At 40.2% G+C, this 14,937-nt stretch overlaps 1 protein-coding gene and 1 long non-coding RNA gene across 5 annotated transcripts in view; one reads left to right on the plus strand and one right to left on the minus strand.

The window, feature by feature from the left end:
• On the plus strand, nt 1–10,289 carry LOC140517470 (uncharacterized). The gene is made up of 2 exons (XR_011971594.1): nt 1–966; nt 9,904–10,289. It is a non-coding gene; the product is annotated as an uncharacterized lncRNA (long non-coding RNA).
• The window catches only part of VPS26A (VPS26 retromer complex component A), a 21,645-nt gene continuing 16,410 nt past the window's right edge, over nt 9,703–14,937 (minus strand). For all 4 annotated transcript variants that reach the window (XM_072628765.1, XM_072628764.1, XM_072628763.1 and 1 more), the window contains exon 9: nt 9,703–11,382. In XM_072628765.1, coding sequence (XP_072484866.1) covers nt 11,269–11,382 — 114 coding nt within the window. In that variant the 3' untranslated portion in view covers nt 9,703–11,268. The remainder of the gene's footprint in view (nt 11,383–14,937) is intronic.

Below are 14,937 nucleotides of genomic sequence, written 5' to 3' on the forward strand. Positions count from 1 at the left end.
TATTGGAGGGGATGGTATCACGTGGCTCGAGCGGACACACGTGCTGCGGCGCACGTGGGCAGCAAGGACACACTGTCAGGATGCCACCCGGGAGAGTCCTCGGTCTGGCCCCAGAGGCAAGGAGGAGGGCAACCTGTGTTTGCCCTTCACTGTGACCTTGACTTTTTTCCCTTCCCTCCTGACCTCCCCTCCTGTTCCCGGGCCGCTGGGGCCGAGGCAACGCGGCACTCCTCCCCTTAGCTGCGGCGGGACCTGAGGCCCTAGGGAGCTCTCAGAGGGGCAAAGCTGGAATTTGAACCCAGGACTCCAAGTTCAAACTTTCCCATATTGGGGTTCGGTAAGAGGCAGCAGGGACCTGGTTTGGGATTCAGGAGTAACAGGGGTTCGTCTTGGCAGGCGCCCCTCCCCAGCCGGGTGACGGACTGATGGCCTGTCTAAGGCTAAGAATGGTTTTAAGAAGTCAACGAGCATTTATTAGCCTCCTACTGTATCTCATTTTCCTCTAATATAAAATGGGGATGAAGATATTGTCCCCCTCCCAGGGAGGTGGTTGTGACGATCCAGCAAGTTAAAGATAAAGTCTTACAGAGCTATATTTGTAGTGGTTCGGTCGTGCCCAGCACGCCCTGGCTGCATTTTGGGTCTTGTTGGCAAAGATACCGGAGTGGTCTGCCATTCTCTTCTCCCGATAATGTGACAGATAAGGAAACTGAGGCAGTCGAGGTTAAGTGGTTTGACCAGGGTCCCACAACTAGTAAGTGACCAAGGCCAGATTGGAGCTAGGGTCTCCCTGACTAGGTCCAGCCTCTGTCCACTGGTGTGGTTGGAGAATTTAAATAGCACCTGAACAGATAGACACGTTCACTTCAGTATATTTGTCCGCTTAAGAGAGGGACACACCCCATCACCAGATGATGGATAACATGTCCAGTCTTCATGCCCGAGCTACATGACCAGAGTGTTTGGGTAAGTAAAGGTCCGTTTTTAGAAAAAGCCTCTTAAACTGTTCAGCATTGATAGTGATTTACACCAGACTAAAGAAAACTCTTTTATATCAGTCAATTAACTTTTGGTAAGCTCCTGCTTGGTTCGATATATGAAAGGATAAAGACCCTTGGATGAGTTCTTGAATTTTATTTTGTAAACTTAAAGTAATTGAGGGAAGGGAGACATTAATGGGGACCTTCAGTACATTCAGATAAAATAACAGTAAATATAGCACAAAATGAAGTCAGTTATGTTCCCCTAAAAACCCACTTTGAATAATTTCTTCCTTTGGCCTTGAATTTAAAAATAAGTTTTTAAATTCCTGGGCCATATAAAGACTCACAGAATTGCAAGACACCCATTTGTACATACCATACTAAATTTGACAGAATTAGAAATGAATTTAAAACAGTCTGAACAAAACAAAACCTCTTAAGGTCAAAGGATCATAATCATTTCCAAAACTTAATCACACACTATCTGTTAGCTTCTAGAGCTATTGATTTAAACATTTGTAACAATCTGGCAAAATTATCCACATTCAAGAGGTGGGGAACCCAAGAACTCAAGATTAGGCTTTTGTTGTCATTGATGTATGGTTGTGATTGTCCTTTCTCAAAGAGGACCATGACATCAAGATGATGACATGATTTGCAGTTGACTTTGATTTGAGTGAGGGAGGGCTGTGTAAGGTCACCAACTTCATTTTCTTCTCCTGAGCCATCTGGGTCCAGTGGCCTGATATTCATCAAGACGATTCTGTGGAAAGCTAAGATGTTCCCAATCACAGACTGGGATATAATTAACAATTCTGCAAGGAACTTACATACAGGACCTGAATTTAAACTTCCAATTGTGTTTTAAATATAACATTTGGGTATTTTTCTTAAGAGTCAAGGCATTGTAATAAACAGTGGACAATAAACATAACCATATAATCATAGAAACAAAGAATCAGAATATATCTTAATGTCAGTTTCAACAGGCATCTTGTTTCCTTGTCTTGGGTTTAGCAGTCTACTGTATGACATTGTTTCCTTCTGGGAAACATTTTCTCTTGAAAATTCTGTATCAAAACAGTCTACTGTCCATAAGCTATGCAGGTTTGTTTCACTCAGACTCAGAGACATATCGGGAGTCAGTTGTTAGTAGTACCTGAGATGGGGCTACCACCTTCTGCAGAGGTATTTGTTTCGGTAGATAGGACTTTACAGAGTCCAAGCCACTTGTGGAGGTTTCCTAGATAACATTGCTTAAACCTGCTAGTAGTAACAGTATAATTTAATAGAATCTTACAAAACCTAATCATATCATCTCAAAATAAATAGTTCTTGTAGTGAAAGCCATTACGTAGAAAGCTATGTATGGATCTAATTTTATGAATATCAGGACTATAGGAAGAACATCAATTTAAGCTACCCATAATACATCTGGAAATTTAAAGAGTTTCAGTTTCAACACATGCTTGAATCCTGTCCTATAAATAATGCTATCTATAAACTAGAGAAAGCATCTTTTAAAAAAAAAAAAATCCTTGAAGACCTGACTTTGTAACATTGTCTTCTACCTTGATATTATCAGGGACATCTCAAACAGAAAAAAAAAATGATTTAAAAGTTTTTGTACATGAATTAAATACTAAAAGAGCCTCATTCCAACTTGAGACCTTATAGACAATTTAAACCACATCCAGTGCCTATATATTCAGACACTTGTATGGTTAAACATCTGTAGATATTCAAATGAACCTAAAGGAGATTTAGTTCTTTGCTCTATTTCCAGTCAAGTTTTTTTTGTGTTTTCTCCAGGTGAAATTTAAAATATCACTTACTATCATCATCTTTATTTAACCTGTTGTTATTGTTTTCACCGTCACAAAAGCAGAATTTATATAATTATAGTTATTGAGACTCCTTTAAGTATATTCTTTTACCCAGTGGAAAACATGTGGTAACCAATCACATGAAAAGTCTAATCTGATTGTTTTTCTCAAACTGAAGTTTACTAATTGGTTAAAATGAAAACTTTTACATCTTTATCACATGACATCTTTATCATATTCCCCCCTTTGAGGATATGTCTTATCCTATCATTCATCCCTCAAAAATGTGATATTGTATGGACATGATCTTCTAATTCAATACTCATGTATTAAGTGCGTGCTATGTGCCAAGCACTGCATTAAGCACTGGAGATACAATTAATAAAGAGGACAGTCTGCTCTCAAGGAACTTGCAAACTAATAAGAGGAGACAACGCACAAAAGAGCCAGGGAAAGGGGGGGGCACTAAGGGGCTTCTTGTTCTATGGAACCAAAATCAGGCAGAGCACTAGATGCAGTTTCTGCTATAAAGGAAGGCGTTGGGAAGGGTTTGTTACTCTGCCCTCCAGTCAGAGAGGAAGAGAGGGTGAGGGAGGTGATGTGATGAGTTTATCCTGGAAGAGGAATCCTGTTTCTTGGAGCTGAAACCTTGCAGAGCAGCAAATGCAATGTGAGCGAATATATAACAAACCAATAAGCAAGAAGATGGCAAGGCTAAGAACTGATTTTCTCTTGTTGCCTAGATTAGGAAATTGAAACAAATAATGGTCAGAAGTTCAGAACAAAAATCAAAGTTATAGACTCCTATGTACTTTTGTCTCAGTAATGGTCTAGAGCTGCTTGCATATTGTAGCAATGAAATTCATTTATAAGTCCTTTCAAGTTTTGTCATGGTGAGAGAAAAGGAGGATGAGGGACATGGTTGTAAGAGATTGAATCTGGGTAAGATCTGGTAAGTCCCACAGACAGAAAAAAGATTTTTAGGAAAAGAAAAAAAAAGGCTTAAACTGTTACAATGGCCTTAGTATAGATAGCTATTTTTTACCAGGCCAAAGAAAACATTATCTTCTTTTGTCAGTTATTTAGTTAATTAACCTTGGAAAGCTGCAAGCCTTATTTAATAAGATAAAGAGAAATGGGTGAGTTCCTGGAACTATTCAAAGTCCTGTGAGGTTCTTTTTTATAAATGTAAAGTTATTGTGGGAAGAAAGGTTCCCAGACCTAAATGCCTAAAGTCACAGACTGATCTGTAGTCAGTATACTAAGAAAACATCTTCAATTCTGTTTGATTTCAGGTAACAGTCATGGATAACTTTTTTGGAATTGTTAACCAAACAACAGTTTTCCATATTATTCAGAGTATCGTAGCCAGAATCAGCCAGGTGGGGGAAACTTTCTTGTTCAGAAAGGAAACAGCACAGTGAGGAAACTGAAGAGGATCTTGCCATGACTTTCCTAAAGCTGTCTTCATAACCTTCCTGGTTGTTTATATCCACTAGTAGTGCTTTCCAGCAAATTGTCTATGAGCAGCTCTTGGCATTTCCCTTGAATGGTGGAGTACCAGCTTAACAATCAGTTATACCTGAACTAAAAACTCAGAGTAAAGCAAATTACAGTTCCCAAATATTCTAGCACATTCAGCAAGTTGTATGCTTACAGTTTAGAGCAGAACATAATTTTTTATTTTGCAATAATAAATTGCAATAAATACTTTTTTTTAGTCCTTATTGAAATATATACAAGATCTTCCCAAAAGCATTCATCATTTTTTCTTTTATAGTTTAAACATCCTGATGTAAAAATCAAGAAAATATTCACATTCTGGAGTTGTATACATTAAGTGAATATAGAAAAGGAAGAAAGACAAAACTAAGTACTATTGCATATTAACCCCTAACGTGAAGAGGGGGGGCGGAATCTTTTAAACTGTGGTCTGTTGATACTCACTTGGTCTAGATACATAACTTCAATACATATTCCAGGTTTATAAAGTTCCATAATTTGCATAATCAGAAGCCTGACAATTCACATAAGTTACTTCTACGTTATAAGCATACTTCAAATCATCTCCCACCTTGGGTGTGAGTATATTTAGTTTAGTAGCTTTGTAATTACCCCCAGTCTCAGGGTGGAATTTGTGAGAGACCTGTTCTCTTTCCAAGTAGCTCCATTTTTTTCCCCATAGGGTGGAACTTAACCATGGTAGAAAATTCAGAGGCTGGCAAGGTCTGTAGAGAACAAGACTTCCCAAGATAACAAATTAACTTTGATAAACCAGAGCATGCTCATTTGAATATGAAAAACAGCCTTTGACCAGAAGAGCACTTTGCAAAATTCTTCAAAAAAGTTACAGCTCAAAGTTAGAAAGCTAAAAGCAGCTCTTGTACAATGGCTTCCCAAAATTATAATCCAAAGACTTAAAAGCATAATATTAACATAAAATAATCATTGATTTAAAACAGATCCAAAACAAAACTTTTTCCTGGTCAGATGATATTAAGCCAGTTGTTGTGTTTGTCCTTTGTTCTTGAAGAGTACCATGACATCAAGATGATGACATAGCTTACCATTAACTTTGATTTGAGGGAGAGAGGGCTGTGCAAGGTCACCAACCTCTCTTTAAGCCAGTTGAATGCGTTTCTGAATCTTACATAGAAAAATTTCATCTACCAATTTTGCATTCTATACTAGTTGCATTCAGAGACCAGTATAGAGTAATTAAAAAGTAACTTACTTTCTGAGGAGGAAACCAGCATTTCTCTAAATCTCACAAATTTAAAAAATGAATGTTGAAAATTGTTTTTACATCTAATTGGGGGAAAATAAAATAATAAATTTTAAAAGTCATTTGTAAAAAGGTAACATTGAATGCCCTTTTAGATTGTCAAAACTCAACCAGCACAGACTTAAAGTAACCCTTCCTGAGATTTTTTTTCCCCCAATTTGCAATAAAAGCCCTCCTTGGTTCCAGAACAGGTTAGATCCTGTAAGGATTACTGACTACTCATTCCACTCATGACCACTGACCACTCCACTTCTGTCATAATTATTTGGATGTCAGAATCATTATTTGGCAAGGGAACATGGAGTATTCCATAATTAAGACTGCTGATTAAGTTGGAATTGAGATTTATGTCAGCCTTATATCATTAATAACGAGAATCCTGCTGACCACTTGAATTTTATATTAGCTTAGAAACCAAACAAAATTTAGACAGCAGAGGTTGTCAAGTCACAAATGACATACTGACAATCAGATTCTCTTGCTTATTTGCCTGAGGAAAATAAGATGAAAAGGCACTGTGTTTGGAAAGATCCTAGTCCTGCCCACATTTTCACCTAGAAATAGAAGACACCTTCCAAATGAAACACAAATGTTCTCAGGTACCATTGATAAGGCAAACAGACAATACAGAACCATAACACACTGACTTGTCTGTCGTTTTCCCAATTTAGAGCACAAAGGTGCATGCTGAATGTCAACTACCTGAGGTCTCCCAATTCCTTCTTGAGAAGTCCAAGTAGTAAAAAAAAAAAAAAAAAAAAAAAAAAAATCACTTTTTATACACGCACTAGAAGTTCTTGAAGATGAAAATCTGAGAGTCTGAGCCAGCAGTCCCTTTCTGATCACCAGAATTTTCATGGTCCTTCCTGCTTACTGCACAAATAAGCCAGCACAAGATAAACACAGATTAGCTGCAATTTATTTGTCCACTCAAAAGGGTCACACACACACACACACACACACACACACACACACACAATCAATCAATAAGTGACAGACATTTGGATCTCACATTTCTACCGATGATATAATCTTTTCTCCTGAGCTACATGAACCAGAGTTTAGGTAAGCAAAGTACATTTTTAGGAAAATTTTAAAAAGGCTCAAAAGCTTGCAAAGACCTTTAGCATAGACCACTATTAACACAGTACCAAATAAAACAGTGACTTCCTTATCAGTCACTTAGTTAATTCACATTTGGTAAGCTCCTACTATGTGCCTTATTTGCTAAAGAAGAGTTCCTGGAACTAGTCACAGTCCTATGAGTTTTCTTTTGTAAACTTAAAGTGATGAAAAGGGAGGCACCGAAGGGTACATTCCGTGTCATACAGAAAAAGGAAGAAATATAGTACTGGCAAAAATAGTCAATTATGTTCTCCTTAAAAACCACTTCCAACAGGCCAGACACTGCTAAACTTAGGAGATACAAAGAAATAATAGCTAGCATTTATATTATATTTTAAGGTTTGCAAATCACATTTTAAATGTCTCAATCCTGGTAACATCTCTTTGAAGTAGGTGCTGTTAGCATCCCCACTTACAAAGAAATAGAAACCCCCCCTGCCCAGGGTCACACAGCTAATAAGTGTCTGAGATGAGATTTGAACTCCATCTTTCCTGACTCCAAGAAAGAAAGATAGGACACGGCCTCTCAATTGTCATGGAACTGACATTTTAATGGGAGAAACAGCATGCAAACATGCCTATATCACACAGGCTAAACTGAAGAAAATACTAAATTTCAGAGGCTAAGTAAAAATGAAAATGTGCTTTTTTCCCCTATCCAAACTTATGGACCCCCCAGTTAAAAACTGCTCTAAATGAATCGCCTTTCTGCATCAGCATTGGTGGAGGGAGTTTCTGCACCAAGTGGATGAAACCACAGGTCCACAGGCCCAGTCCCTGCCCCCAAAAAAGCGCTCCCAACACACATCTCCTGCATATCTGTAATTTCCATTCCATATACTCTCAATCTCACTTATACCCATGACTTTATCATTTTAGAGATGGCTCCCCAAAATTATACAGCTTAGCTCTGACCTCTCTTGAACTCTACTCCCTCTCCACCCAACTTCTTGCTAAATTCAATTAAACAAACATTAAGCACCTACTCTGTGCAAGGCACTGTGCTAGGTATCGGGCATCACCTAGATGTCCAAACTCAACCTGCCCCAAAATGAAACCATCCTTCCTCCCAGCTTGACAATTTCTGTGGACACTACCATCCTTTCCTTCTCACAGGCTGAAGACTTAATTCAGTCATCTCATTCTACTCACAACTGCTCAGCTATATTATTGATTCTCATAGATCAGACTTCCCTTCACTTGTGTGAACTTCTAACCCATTTCCTGCCTCTCATTTCCAATCCAACCTTCTCAAAGCTGCCAAGGCATTTGTCTGATATTCCCTTTCTCAGAAACCTTCACTGGTTCCATATTGGGACAGCTGGGTCTATGGTGGACAACGCATCAAGCCAGGAGTCAGGAAAATCTGAGTTCAAACTTAGCTTCGGACAATACCTGTGTGAACCTGGGCAAGTCATTTAACCAATTGCCTGTATACTCCTTTGTAAAATGGGAAAATAATAGCACCTACCTCAGGGGGTCACTCATGCTTCAGGCTGGAAGTACCTGAAATCAGAAGCAGAGAGATAAGGTGAAGGACAAAAGGAAAGAGAAATAGGGTTGGGAGCTGGGAAAGGACTCTTTCTGGGAACCTATGAGGAAGATGGAAGAGGAGCCTTCTTAAGTTTCGGGCACACGGGTCTCATTCATTTTGAATACACATTGAAAAACATGCACAAAAATGAAACTGACCATCGTGATACTCAAGTAGCAGTGCAGAATTTGAACCCAGGGCCTCTGACTCCAACTCTTGTGCTCCTCCCACTTGATCATGCTCCCTCCTTTTCAAGGAATCCCCACCTGACAGTGGGATGGATGGATTTCAAGGAGGCTAAGGGCAGGGGGATGGATGTAAGAGATAAAAAGAACCAGCACACTCTGCCAACAATTTATGAGGACAGAAAGTGGTCAAGATGACTCCAAGGTCTGGCACCTGAGAGAACGTTAGCCCTACTGTCCAGACATCATTTGAGTTGTATTTGTGGATAACCTACACATGCATCACATAAAGGTTATGAGTGGGTATTCATAACATACTGCAAGATCAGGTCACCCCTAAAACCATCATTTGAATTTTTATCCAGTGGGCTGTAGAGGCAGGGGAGAGGCCCCTCAGTGGCTCAATATCCTACCAGTCAGGAGACCTGAGTTCAAGCCTTAACTTCTATTTACCAGTGGTATGACCTTAGGAACGTGACCAAGTTGTCCAACTTCTTCCTCTGTGGGAGGGGGATGCTAATATTTGCAGGTCCTACCTTTACCAGGCAGGTGAGGGAGGCAGTGATAATGAAAAGAGTTAACAGCAAGAGAAACACAGTATCATTGCAAGGTAAATGCCTCATAAGCCTTAAATCTCCATATAAATGTTAGGGAGGTCAATATCAAAAAAGTAGACTTCAGTATGGACCCCCTTGCCTTTACAAGCCACATGAAACAGCCATTCATCTCGCTGTTTCTTTCTATGCCAGAGTTCAGCTTATTAACAGCCCTTCTAGCCCAGATCATCTAAGTTTTAATTAAAAATTTTTTTAAATTCTTAAAGTTGGTTGTCAAAAGATGAATCAGTGCCTTGTGTATGAGTTTTAAACAGGCTCGTTAGCATGTGGGTTCAAGTTACAGTGACACTGAAATCACTCCAAGAACCCCTGCTTTTGTTAGGCACTCTTGGAAATGACACACCCTCTCAGTCTTTCTCCAGGAGTGGTTTTGCCAAAGCCACTCAATCTGCAGCCAGCCTTATTGATAAGCTTCTCCAAATTCGGTCAGGCTCTGCAGGGAGCCATGGTCTGGTCCCCTTACCTCTAGGCTCAAAAGGTGAGGCCCTGCTGAGGACCAGCTGAACTAACAGCAGCATTTAAATAAAACTGTCCTTTGTCCCTAACCGGTAATAAAGTCAGCCCATCTTTACATGACAAACATTCATAGTTCCCGTCTAAGACACAGTACTGACCAAACCCCCAACAGGTAAAAAAGGAGACCAGGCTTCTTGAGAATACAGCTATTTTTAATCATTCAAATAGCAGCTCAACATCAGTTTCAAATTCTTTATTATACATGGTTGCACAATTTGAGGCTGGTTAAATACAATCAGTTTTCAAAATCTTTTCAAACAGTTTCTAGATTACTACATGCAAGTGACCATGAAAATATTTGGCATTTTAATTATTTTTAAATTTCTGAACAGGCACTTACATGAGGAAAAAAAATCCACCTGTCTCCACCCCCGATTTCCGCACTGAAAAGAGATGTTCCCAGAGCATACAAACCCAGAGAGCATCTTCTGCTGTAAAAGGAGGTGGTCAGAGTGCCACCAGAGGAAAGCAGTTCTCAGACAGCTTGAGCAGGGACTGAGTTCGGTCCACTGACAAGGCTAGCACTGACGTTTGTCCAAAGTCTCGGTTGGTTCATGAACCTTAAGTGCAGGTGGCTTCTGCGGCTCAGACAAGACCGGTGCCTCCGCCATGTGGATACATCACGAACACATCCAAAACCCAGTTCACAACTGCGCAACCTTTGAGAGGCTTTGAACCAAGGAGGAATTGAATTCAACATTAAACAAAATTAAGACAAGGACATTGTATGTGTTTCTTAGAGAGGTTAGTTAGCTTGTAAATTCTGAGTTTTGACTGGCCAAAGCTGCAGCTTAACATAAGTACGTTTAACCAGACACCAATTGGAGATGATGAAAAGTCCACCCACCCCAACAATCAACACGTTTGTGAATTTAAGAATTAGTGTTTTCTCTATACACAGCCAAATTTTCCCTAAAACTTAAAAATAAAATGCCTTAAAGTATCTACGGAAGAGAATCTTACATGAAAATTATAAGTTTTAAAACACAAACAGAACCCACTGCAGAAAAACTACTGTGGTGCTGATGCAACAGTTAAACAGACTAATAGCAAAAAAAAAGAAATTCTGGAAATAAGATGGCAATCACCCCACCCCCACCCCCGTTACACACAGCTCTTTAATGTGAAAGGTTGTAAGGGAGTTCCCTTTGTAGAATGCCACAGAACTGGAAGGCTCAAGACAAAAAATGGGGCCTGAATCCTTCAAATACCCACAGGACTGAAGAGGGGACGGCTGCCAAGCTGGGGGCCCTACAGAGCCTCACAGCCAGAGTCTCTCTCATCATCTGAACACACAAGTCTCATGTTTTGTAAAGAATGAGGGGGAAACACTGACATGAAGGCAGGGAGATTCATAATCTATATCCTAGAGAAAGAAGACAAAATGACAAAATGCCAGCCTACACACATGGAAATTTTTAATGTTTAAGCTTATGCATTATCTGAGTGCATACGATCAAATCAAAGTATGAAGTTAAAAAAAAAAGAGAGACGGCAGCTTGAGAAAGTTCCAGTGTTTCAGAGAAAGCACTTTGTATTTAACTGGATGTACACCTTTGAGACCGGTTAGTAGTGCCGCAAGAGAGGTGAGCATGGCCGGAGAGAGGGGCCAGGCAACGGGCCTTAGGCCTTGTCCTGCGCAGGCTGTGACCACTGGAGCCCAAGAGCCTCCCTTTCCCCACCCCTTTCTCCTGCCTTCACATTTCCGGCTGCTCGGCAGACGCCTGCAGTTCGGGAGGCTCAAAGCGCTGGTGAAAGTTTGTCCTTGGCTTCCTCAGCTTCTCGGGAGCTTTTCTCCATAAGATGATCTCCTGGTAAAAACAAATGCCAGAACACAATACATGAACTGTTTGTGGGTGCAACTGTGTTTGAGTGTTATGCATGTGTCTTGGCCTTTCTACTTCAAAACAAGCATTTATGAAACACCTATGTGCCAGGCACTGAACAAAGCACTGGGAAACAAAAGCCCAGAAGGAACCAATGCCTAATCTCCAGGAGCTCGCACTCTGCCCCAAAGGCCAAGGAGTGAATCTAAGGCAGTTTAGGAGGGAGGGGCTGACAGGATAGCACATATAAGGAGCACAAAGAAAGCCAGGTGGAGGGAGGAAAATGAGGGCTGGAAAGGTAGGCCGGGGCCACTTTAAAAGCCTAACAGTGGTTTAGAACTGAAGCCAGAAGGAACAGGGAGAAGCTGAATGAGGAAGGGAATGATGTGGTCAGATCTCTTTGGCAGCTGTATGGAGGATGGACTAGAGGAGGGGGAGACGAGGTCAGTGAGAAAGCTTTTTTTATTTGAATGAGAAGGGAACGAGGTCTGACCCCACCAGTAGCAGCCACTGCAGCAGCAGCATCCATTTTTGGAGCCCTCCACCTAAAGCCCCTGGGGGAACTGAGCAGCTGATCAGAATCTCAGCTCTGAGTAGCCACACTGGAGTGAGGAGGAATGCTGGCTGGCGTGGTGGAGCTGGTGGAGGCTCTGGAGAGGGAATCCTGCTCACAGATCAGAGTGCAGGCCAGGAGAGGAATAAACTCCTCTCCCTTGATTGTGTCACCTTGGAGGAACTGAGAACTTACATGTCCCCAGAGTATACCCTACACGTGACAAAGAACTCAAAAGTCAAGTAAGTGGCTGGGAAAATGGCCAAAAAAGGGAAAAAGAACAAGACAATAGAAGGTTACTTTCTTGGTGAGCAGGTATTTTCCTCTATCTGTTCAGATGAGAAGGAGCGATGCATGCCATCAGAAGAAGAACTAGAGGTGAGAGCCTCTGCATCCAAAACCTCCAAAGTGGATGATGTCCAGTGGTCTCAGGCCATGAAAGAGCTCAAAAAGGATTTTGAAAATCAAGTAAGAGACGTGGAGGAAAAATTGGGAAGAGAAATGAGAGAGATGCAAGAAAATCATGAAAAGTGAGTCAACAGCTTGCTAAAGGAGACCCAAAAAAATGCTGTAGAAAATAACACCTTTAAAAATAGGCTAACTCAATTGGCAAAAGAGGTCCAAAAAGCCACTGAGAAGAATGCTTTAAAAAGCAGAATGAGACAAATGGAAAAGGAGGTTCAAAAGCTCACTGAAGAAAATAGTTCTTTAAAAATTAGAGTGGAGCAAATGGAAGCTAATGACTTTACGAGAAACCAAGAAATTACAAAACAAAACCAAAAGAATGAAAAAATGGAAGATAACGTGAAATATCTCATTGGAAAAACAACTGACCTGGAAAATAGATTCAAGAGAAACAATTTAAAAATTGTGGGACTACCTGAAAGCCATGATCAAAAAAAAGAGCCTAGACATCATCTTTTATGAAATTATCAAGGAAAACTGCCCTGATATTCTAGAACCTGAGGGCAAAATAAATATTGGAAGAATCCATCAATCACCTCCTGAAAGAGATCCAAAAAGAGAAACTCCTAGGAATATTGTAGCCAAGTGCCAGAGTTCCCAGGTCAAAGAAAAAATATTGCAAGCAGCTAGAAAGAAACAATTCAAATACTGTAGAAATACAATCAGGATAATACAAGATCTAGCAGCTTTGATCAAGGGATCAAAGGGCTTGGAATATGATACTCCAGAAATCAAAGGAATTAGGATTAAAACCCAGAATCACCTACCCAGCAAAACAGAGTATTATACTTCAGAGGAAAAAATGGTCATTCAATGAATGACATAGAGGACTTTCAAGCATTCTTGATGAAAAGACCAGAACTAAATAGAAAATTTGACTTTCAAACACAAGAATCAAGAGAAGCATGCAAAGGTAAACAGGAAAAAGAAATCATAATGGGCTTTCTAAAGCTGAACAGTTTACATTCCTACATGGAAAGATAATATTTGTAACTCTTGAGACTTTTCTCAATATCTGGGTAGCTGAAGGGATTATACATACACACACACACACACATATTAAATATATATATACACATATATTATACATATATATAGACAGAGAGCACACAGTGAGTTGAATAAGAAGGGATGATTATCTAAAAAAATAAAATTAAAGGATGAGAGATGAATATATTGGGAAGAGAAAGGGAGAAATGGAATAGGGCAAATTATCTCTCATAAAACAGGCAAGAGAAAGCTTTTTCAATGGAGGAGAAAAGGGAGAATGTGAGAGGGAAAAAGTGAAGCTTATTCTCTTCACATTTGGCTTAAGGAGGGAATAACATGCTCACTCAATTTGGTATGAAAATCTATCTTACACTACAGGAAAGTAGGAGAGAAGGGGACAAGTGGAGTGGGTAGATTGATAGAAGGGAGGGCAAATGGGAGGAGGGAATAATTAGAAGTAAACACTTTTGGTGGGGGACAAGGTCAAAAGAGAGAATAGAATGGGGGGCAGGATAGGATGGAGGGAAATATAGTTAGTCTTACACAACATGACTATTATGAAAGTCTTATGCAAAACTACACATACACAGCCTATATTGAACTGTTTGCCTTCTCAGTGGAGATGGATGGGGTGAGAGCAAGGGAGATAAGTTGGAACTCAAAGTTTTAGGAATGAAAGTTGAGAATTGTTTTTGCATACAATTGGGAAATAAGAAATACAGGTTAATGGGGTATAGAAATCAATCTTGTCTTACAAGAAAAGAGAGAAGATGAGGATAAGGGAGGGGTGTGATAGGAGGGAAGGCATATTGAGGGAAGGAGTAATCAGAAGGCAAAGCGTTATAGGATGTGAGGAGGGGAGAGATGGAGAGAAAAGTTGGAACTCAAAATTTTGTGGAAATGAATGTTGAAAACTAAAAATAAATAAACATTAAAATAAAAAAGAAATGACTGGCTTATATTTAGAACCCATGTAGATAATAAGACTCATTTGTTAAACAAGTTACAACTCCCTGAGGGTTGGCCTTCATAGCCAGCCCAAGGACTCACTTCAATGACACCACCATTGCACATTTTTGGAGCTGCTGTTATATTAGAACTGACTTCAGCTTAAAAAGCACCCACAAGAAAACCAGTTTTGCTACTTTATAGTCATTCCTAATTTTGACTCTTTGGGTTCTGCCATCTTGATCAGCCAGATCATTCCACAGTTGGTAAAACTGCTTCTTGATTGACTGACTTGGCTGTTTGTCCAAGTCTGATCCATCTCTCAGAAGATTAAAATGTGTTACTGCGGAGGCCCTTCGTGCTCTGAAGGCAATTCCCCAAGAGGGGCTTCAGCCAACAAAGCTTCCTATCTGGGGTGTTGTCACATGACTCAATGACGTCTCGTTCTCTAATTCCTTTGGCAGCGCCTCCCAACTTCTCTGCTGTTCTCAAGCAGAAGCCAATTCACATGTGTTATACATGCGCCTAGCCTTCCCATCTCACTGTAGGGTCTCATACCTGTGCTTCCTCTTATTCCCCCACAG

This window comes from Notamacropus eugenii, chromosome 1, assembly GCF_028372415.1.
Source record: "Notamacropus eugenii isolate mMacEug1 chromosome 1, mMacEug1.pri_v2, whole genome shotgun sequence".
In the NCBI taxonomy this organism is placed as follows: domain Eukaryota; kingdom Metazoa; phylum Chordata; class Mammalia; order Diprotodontia; family Macropodidae; genus Notamacropus; species Notamacropus eugenii.